The 8,813-nt window shown below is 42.9% G+C and overlaps 1 protein-coding gene across 1 annotated transcript in view; it reads right to left on the bottom strand.

The window, feature by feature from the left end:
* ZNF622 (zinc finger protein 622) overlaps positions 1–7,675 on the bottom strand; it is a 10,934-nt gene extending 3,259 nt beyond the window's left edge. Inside the window, exons 1-4 of the mRNA XM_006769447.2 lie at positions 6,897–7,675; positions 5,717–5,983; positions 5,307–5,469; positions 1,998–2,110 (exon numbers count right to left, since the gene is read on the bottom strand). Of these exons, the coding sequence (XP_006769510.1) occupies positions 1,998–2,110; positions 5,307–5,469; positions 5,717–5,983; positions 6,897–7,503 (1,150 nt within the window). The 5' untranslated portion in view covers positions 7,504–7,675. The remainder of the gene's footprint in view (positions 1–1,997; positions 2,111–5,306; positions 5,470–5,716; positions 5,984–6,896) is intronic.
* Positions 7,676–8,813: the final 1,138 nt, after the last annotated feature.

Below are 8,813 nucleotides of genomic sequence, written 5' to 3'. Positions count from 1 at the left end.
AAATAAGTAAAAGAAATATGGCTAGGTAGAGCCATGTGGACAGCTTCTGGGAAAGTTTGACACCTACACATATAAAGCCATTTCTTTCAGAATCCTGTGTAAAAAGATACTATAAGGATACTATACATACAGGATACTATCAGTATGGCACACACTTGTATTTGCTTTTAGGACCTCGACCTTTTAATTTACATGAAAAATTCTGTCAGGTTCATTATTTTAGTCCCTCTACCTGGGAAGCTACCAGAAAATATTTTTTTGCTACATAGGAATGGAAAAACAATTACTTCCAGACTCAAGGGATGACAAAAGGAAACATCCAAATCAAAGACAATATGGTCTTTGAATATCGATATAGATAAAAACACACTTCCAAACCTGACTGTTCTGGCAGCTTAAGAGTTAACGAAGCTCCTAGACCACAAAAAAATAAGTGAGATGCAGCTGATGGATATAAACTCAACTTAAATGGAGACTCTAGCAGGAAACCTAGCAATGTTCATTGTGATTTTCTATTTATAATGTTAGGTTGGAATGCTCTAGGTTTGTAATGATGAATACCTCAAAATCATTAAATGATAATGTTGGTCATTCGTATATACTAAGTCAATATATTTATATTCTTAATCAACATTTAGAAATACATTATTATTGAAGTTTGCCTTTTAAAAACATCCTTGAATAGGTTTCATTTCCAACAGCTAGCAGAATGAATACAAACATGCAGTTTTAGAGCCACCCTGACCTGTGTCAATGACAGTGAGCACCTGACCTTAAGCACCAAGTATAATATGCTGAGAACAGCTCAATTTGAAGGCCTCATCAAGGAAAATTATTTTTAGAACACAGTGACTGCTCAATATATAACAGATGGTTATATATTGTCTGAGTTATGGTGAAGTCACAATCTGTCCATCTATCTGTCACCACAGCAATAACTACTTACAGAACTGTCCACACCAGCCTAACAAGTAGCCCAACCACCAGTGACATTAGATTGTGGCAGGGAAAGTATCTCCAACAGTCATTTTCTTAAGATGATCTAGGTATCGCTTGTGGACCCACCAACAGTTTCATCTGGCTAGTCAGCGGCTCACTAGATATGTTTTTCATAGCAACTTACTCCACAGAAACTGAAGAGCAAAGACCTCACGCAACAGAGCCAAACCAGTTTTCAGATTTATGCCCACAGTGCCCTCTACTGGCTGCTCTTTGTCATAGCTACTTGATCTGCAGGAACTAGATTACCACCATTAAGAATATTGTTCCCCACAGTACAAGACAGAATTCTAACTCTGAACCTCTCCCTAAAACAGAAACAGTCAAACTGGTCCCTGTCAATCAGATACACCCATGTCAGACTACCATTTGGAAGTCTGAGCAATATAAGGAAACAGGAATCAGTTCAAACAATAAGAGTAAGGTCAAGATTAACAAGAAAAACTTAGATTGGGTCCAAAAAGTTGATCAATAAAACAAGTCTACATATTTGAAAAGAAAAGAAATGCCTGACAAAGCATTCTAATGAGACAGAACAGAAGCAAGCAAAAACAGTGATCCAATTTAAACAGAACAGCCAACACAGAGCTCACTGGCAACCTTCAGGGTACCACATACCTGAGAACACAAGCATGCATGTTAGGTTTTATGTTCTTTTCCTGTCAATACAGAAAAGAACGGGTGGGAACATGCAGCTCCACTAGTCTCGCTGGCATTAAGCTATTTATTTATTTTTAATTTTTATTTTTTAATACATATATTTTTTTTATTGATTTCAGAGAGGAAGGAAGAGGGGGAGAGATAAAAACATCAATAATGAAAGAGAATCATTGGTTGGCTGCCTCCTGCACACCCCCCACTGGGGGATCAGCCCGCAACCCAAGCATGTGCCCTTGACTGGAGTCGAACCTGGGATCATTCAGTCCGCAGTCTGATACTCTATCCACTGAGCCAAACCAGCTAAGGCTAAACTATTTATTTTTGACAAATGCACATACCAGATGGTAAAATCAGCTCCATGGTTTCATCATCATAATCCAAGGTCTTTTCTGAAGGCAACTCCTCGGTCTCATCAGGATCCGCCCTGTCCTTGTGATCTGGGTAGCTACTCCTGGAAACAGTGAAAGGTATTAATAAATAGACTAATACCTCGAATTTAACTAAAGACATAAATTGCATTTGCAAATGTGGTAAATCCACTTGCTACCCAAAAGGGGCAATACAGAGTTGCAGGGTCTATAGACAGAAAACAACTTTTTAACATTTTCTCTGAAGTAAAAGTGCACAAATGACTTATGAACTCAAAACCGATCATAGAACTAAATAGAAAGCACAAAACTATAAAATGCCTAGAAGATAACACAGGAAAAATCTAGGTAATTTGGGGTTGTGTGATAACTCCTTTTAGGTACCACAACAAAGACAGGATCCATAAAAGGAAAAAAAATTGATAAACTGGACTACATTAAAATTAAAAACATCTATTCTGTGAAAAGAAAATTTCAAGAGAATTAAAATATAAGCCACAGACAAAAGATTTTCAGAAGATACATCTGAAAAAATACTGTTATCCAAAATATTAAAAAAAAAACTTTTAAACTCAACAATAAGAAAACAAACACCCAATTAAAAAATGGGCCAAAGACCCTACAGACACCTCACTAAGATAAACAGCTGGCAAATAAGCGTGTAAAACAACGTGCCACATCATATTATCAGGGAAGTGAAAATTAAAACAATGAGATGCTTAAATTTGGCCACAATCCAAATGCTGACAGCACCAATGTAGATGAGGTTGTGGAGCAATTCTCATTCATTGCTGGGGGGAATGAAAAATGGTATGGTACAGCCACTTTGGAAGACAGTTTGGCAGCTTTTTAGGAAACTACTGACATATGGTAATTCTCTACCATATGGTCCAGAAATCTTGCTACGTGGTATATCCGCAAAAGAGCTAAAAACTACTGTCAACACAAAAATCTACACACGGATATTTTTAGCAGTTTTATTCATAATTGCTAAAACTTGGAAGTAACTAAAATGTCCTTCACTAGGTGAATGGATAAACTGTGGTACATCCAGGCAATGGAATACTATTCAAGACCAAAAAGAAACGAGCTGTCAAGCCATAAAGACATGGAGGAACCTTAAATGCCTATTAGTAAGTGAAACAAGCCAGTCTGAAAAGGCTACTGAATGATTCAAACTACATGAAGTTATGGGAAAAGCAAATCTACAGAGTACGTAAAGATCAGTGGTTTCCAGGGTCAGGGGTGGAGGGAGGGAACATACAGGATTTTTAAGGCAGTGAAATTACTCTGCATGATACTATAATGGTGGACACCTGTCATTATACATCTGTTCAGCGTAGAATACCAGCGTGAACTCTAATGAAAACTACCGACTTGAATAATGAAGAGTCAGTGCAGGTTCATCAATTTTAACAAATGTACAATAAATGGAAGATGTTGATAACCTGGGAGGCCATGCACGTGCGGGGGCAGGGGGATATGGAAAATCTCTGTACCTGCTGCTCAATTTTGCTATGAACCTAAAATTGTACTAAAAAAAACAATGAGCAGATTACCTATAATTGAATTTTTTTTACCTATTTGGTTCTCCCTAGGAAGGTAGCCATAGAGGGAGAGAATATAGAGCTGGAAATGCAGCTCTCGTCAATTTAACCATTATAATAATAAGTTCTGTAAACTGGTGGTTGCCAGATGGGAAGGGCGTTGGGGAGAAGGGTGAAATGGGGAAGGGATTAAGATTTACAAATTGCCAGGTATAAAAACAGTCACAGGGGATTGCATGTAACATTATTATATTTAAAATCATTTTTCTTGAGATACCAATTGCATGTATTATTATATTTAAGACAGTTTTTCTTAAAATATTAATGTTTATTGCATGTAACATTATTATATTTAAAATTGTTTTTCTTGAAAAAAAAATAAAGAAGAAACTTTCCCTTTTAACAGACTGGAAAAGAACCAAAAATAACAACAACCAGTCACGGCGAGGAAAAGCAGTCACTGAGTCATGAAGTACAGCATAGGTAATACAGTGGTAATCACTTTCTAAGTTATATAAATGTCTAATCATTTTGTTGCATACCTTAAACTAATATAATATTGTATGTCAACAGTAATTGAAAAAAAAATTTTTTTAATTCTAGAACAAAGCTGTCCAATAGACCTCTGGGATCGAGAAATTACCTGTATGTTCCAAATCAGAGTGCTGTTAAACACTGAGCTATGACATGTAGTTGTGCAAATGAAGAACTAATTTTTTTTTAATTTATAATTTAAACTTAAATAACCACATGAGTACACTTAGTATTACCATATTGGTGCAGCTCTAGAAGACTATGTGCCTAAAAATGTTCACAAACATATAGAAAGTAATTGTAAAAATGCACATAAAATGTTAACAGTAAACAAATAACCCAAAAGAATAACAGACAAAAGACTTGGGCAAACACTTCACAAAGAGACATCTAAATGGTTAATTTATAAAAGATCCTCAATTAAAGTGGTCCTCATCAGGGAAATGTAAATTAAACCCACAATGGGTTACCTCTACACAAAAATGACAAAAATACCAAAGTGACAAAAATGAAAAACTCCTTTACTACAAGAGAAATAAGGAGGAAAAAGCAAAATGACAACAGAGAAGATTAGGACTTTTCTGAATACTTGTAGCATATGGTGTAAGCACACTTGGCATGTAGTTATACACACCTGCTTGTGTGGCACACCTGTGCTAGGTCATCTGCATCTTGACACTAGGAATTAGCTGTTCAAAAGTGCCTACCATAGATTCAGTGCATAGTATTTCAATTATACAAGTTTCTGGTAAAGGGGAACCACCTATGGGATCATCTCACCATCAAATGCACACGCCTGGCCTAGTTCAGCAACCGCCTCAACCCCCTTAGGAGACAGCTTGTGCCTGAAGGACTCTCAGGGAAACCAAAACCTAAAGCCTGTGCTTCTGTTCCTAAAGTCAACTGGCAAAGCTGAACTCCTGATCATTAAACCGCCAAAAGCCTCCGAGTTTTCAAGTCAAACAAATTTCAGTTTGGGCCTGAGAACTCCTCTTTATCATATGTATGTGTTTAACTTTGTTACACTCGGTTTATCAACAAAACAAGAGCGAGTAACCTGCCACATAGAGATGTTGTAAGAGTTATGAAGACTAGATTGTATGGTGCCAGACACAGATCAGGCACTGGCACTTATAAGATCACTTCACTGCAAAGACGATGACTTCACTTTGCTCCACATTACAAACCACAGACCTACCTAAAGTCATAGAAGTCTGCAAATTCCAAAGCAGCATCCCCGTCTGTGAAGAGCTTACAGTGGCTTTTGTCATTCATGTGTGCCTGCACAGCTTCCGTGGAGTAAAAGGACTTCCCTTTCTCGTTGCACCATAAGCAAATCTTCCCAACACCAACTTTCTCTCCTGACAAAATAATTTGAGGGGGAAAAATATGAAAAAAAGCTTTTGTGGCCAGGTGCAACCTCACCATGTATCTGCACAATTCAAAAAACAAAACAAAAACATGCACCAAATTTCTGATCTTCACAAAATAAACATGTACTAGTAATTAAGTCAAAGATTAATGAAACACATAAAACTAATGTTTCCTTAAGACCTGCCCCCCAATTATGTGCTATTTCCTCGTTAAAAGGAAAACTATTGTACTTACCCAGATACTGGATCAGTCCCTTAAGATCCGAAAGATATTCTATATCAGGAATAAAGAAGCTATGGATTTTAGTCATGTGAGCCACATTCTTCATAAGGGAGCTTGAATGATGGGAACAAAATAAGCAGTCCTTTATGGAGATGGCACCAAGAGGAGCGCCTGCCCCCGCCTCTGCCTCTCCCTCCTCTGCATCCTGCTCCTCCAACTCGTCCATCGATTCCGCATCTTCACATTCCATTTCTTCGTCAGAATCAATATCTTCCCAGTCTTCAAGCCAGAGATTTGAGAAACAGGGTTAGTTTAAGGAAAGTGGTGACCACAATGTAAGAAACCACACAAACATACAAGCAAGCATGAGGTGGGAGTTGCCAACTTACCTCCCGGGACAACCCCTCTTCCAAGATCTCAATTTTCACCCTTCCTTTCCCACAGACCAAGTTGTAAGGCTAAGAAACACCTTCACCTTTCTTCTCCGGCCCACAGTAAACTCCTTGAAGGAGTCTCTGCGCCTTCCCCGTGTCTAGACGTACACATATGACCGGTGTTGACAGGATGTGTGACGAGGAAAAGGAGGAATAAATAACTCAAAGTCAAGGAGCCAGGCTGCTGGCTCCAGCTCCTCATTCCAGGTTAGCTTAGCTGGCTTTGAACCTCTCCTTTCATTGTGTCAATCAACTAAATTAAGTGCAAATCCATGGTAACTAGAAACCCAAGAGCATTTGGACCTTCTATTTTGTCCTTCTCAACCTGTGGGTCGCGAACAATGAAAATACATCCTGCATATCAGATACTTACATGGCGATTCATAACAGTAGCAACATTACAGTTAGGAAGTAGCAACGAAATAATTTTATGGTTGGGGGTCACCACAACATGAGGAACTGTATTAAAGGGTCGCGGCATTCGGAAGGTTGAGAACCACTGTGCACAAGCCTCCTCATTCACAACAGAGAGGGCGGCAATCCGCTCCGCAGGTGTTTATTAAGGACACACCTTCCCCCGCCGCCCCCCTCCCCAAGGCTTCAGGCCCGGAATGCACAACAGTGAACGAAGCAGACTGTTCCCCGCGGGGCTACTGGACAGACAAGCGACCTCGGAAAGCATGGAAGCCGCTCCCATCGCTTTCATTTAAAGACACCCCCTCTCCCCCCCGCCCACACACACACACACCGGCCCTTACCGTCTCCATCCACGTCCCCCTCCTCGCTCTCCTCCTCGCCCTGCTGCTTTGCCAGCTTCTTCGCCTGCCGTTCAAACCACTGTAACCGGGGAGGTTTCTCGGCCGGGTCTCGGTCGTCGGCCGCACGCCCTCCTTCGGCCACCGCCCCGGGACCCCCGGACTCCTTCCCCGGCGCCGGAGGGGCCCTCTTGGGAGACGGCTGGGCCTTGATGACCTGCTGGATGGCCGCGTTCATGGTGTCCTTGTCAACACGGTCCACGCCCAACCCTTTCTCCAAGTTCTTTTCATTCATCATCTCCACCCTGCGGCTCACCGCCTTCCTCTCCAGCTCCACGTGCCGCCGGGACCGGAGGTGGTTTTCGTAGGCGTTCGCACAGGCGAACTTCTTACTGCAGACGGTGCAGTAGGTGGCCGTGCCCTTGCTCTCCTCCTCCGCCACGGCCCGCTGCGCCCGCACGCGCTCCTGGAAGCCCTCGGCCGTGACGGGAGCCATGTCGGCCACCTTCCGCTTCAGGTTGTAGCGGTGCCAGTCCGTCTTGTAGTGGGCCCGCTGCAGCTCGGGGTCGCCGAACGCCACCCGGCATGTGATGCAGGTGTACATCGCCATCCCCCGGCGGGAAATACGAGGCGACAGAGGCAGAAAGCTAGTGACCGGCGCCCCGACCCCACGATGCGCTCAAACCCTAACTCGCCTCACCGCCCGCGAAGACGTGGAGTGAGCACCGACTTCCCGACTGTATCTGAGGGAAAGATGGAACAGAAAGAAAGTTCTTCCGGGATGGACAGGAAGCCCCGCCTATCGGCCGAGCCCCTTCCAATGAGAAGCCAGGAAGGCGAGAGATGCCATTGGCTAACCGAGCCACGCCCAGTCGCCTGAGGCGGGCGTTGATTGGATCGGCCTGGTGTGGATTGTATGCTCAGAGGTGTGTTTTGATTGAGTCAACGGGGTGGGGTGGGTGGTGAGCCTAAGCCTCCTACCAGCGGTTCTCAACCTGTGGGTCCCGACCCCTTTGGCGGTGGAACGACCCTTTCACAGGGGTCCTAAGACCATCCTGCATATCAGATAGTTACATTACGATTCATAACAGTAGCAACATTACAGTTATGGGGTAGCAATGAAAATAATTTTATGGTTGGGTCACATGAGGAACTGTATTTAAAGGGCCAGAAGGTTGAGAACCACTGAGTCCTAGACGGTTCCTTTGTTTACTTCGTGGTTTTGTGAGAGAGACAGGACGTGGTTCCGGCGATCGCTGGAAGGGAGGGGAAGGGGGGCGTCCCAGGGCGCTCCCGGGCCTGGGAGGACCCCGAGGGTGGTCTTGCGTCCATGCTACCGGCCAGGGTTTTCGGAGGATCTCGCGGGCCGCCCCTGCCGCCTGGTGAATCGGTGCCACGAAAGCGAGGTGTCCGCTCACCCCAGCCCTCTGAGTTTTGGCTGTAGTCCAATGAGGGACACTGGACACGCAGACATGAGGCTGAGGGAATTCACAGGAAAAACCGGAGAGTCCAGGCCTGAGCCCGGTGTATGGGGCGAACCTTCGAGGGAAGTCCGGAATGAAAAGTGCCAGCTAGGAGCAAAGAGCCAGCCAAGTCCCTGCCCAATAGAAATCTAATCCAAGCCACGCATGCTGTCTTAAACCGAATATAGCCAAGATTTTAAAAAGCAAAAAGGAAGAGGTTAAGATTGATATATTTTAGTTAACACACTAGTATAGCCACAATATTATCATTTCAACATGTAATCAAAAGATTTGATGAAATTTTACGTTCGTGTGTTGGCACTAAATTTGGAACTCGAGTATATTGTACAATTAACAGCACATCTCCATTCGGACTAGCCTCATTGACGCCTCAGTTAATTTAATGGCCTCAGAGGTAGCCGCGCAGTTCATGTTCCTAAGGAACCATGAATGTTAA

The sequence above is a fragment of the Myotis davidii genome, unplaced genomic scaffold (genome assembly GCF_000327345.1).
Source record: "Myotis davidii unplaced genomic scaffold, ASM32734v1 scaffold143, whole genome shotgun sequence".
Lineage (NCBI taxonomy): Eukaryota > Metazoa > Chordata > Mammalia > Chiroptera > Vespertilionidae > Myotis > Myotis davidii.
The sequence above is the reverse complement of the archived record's forward strand: the minus strand, read 5'-3'. Positions and strand labels throughout refer to the sequence as shown.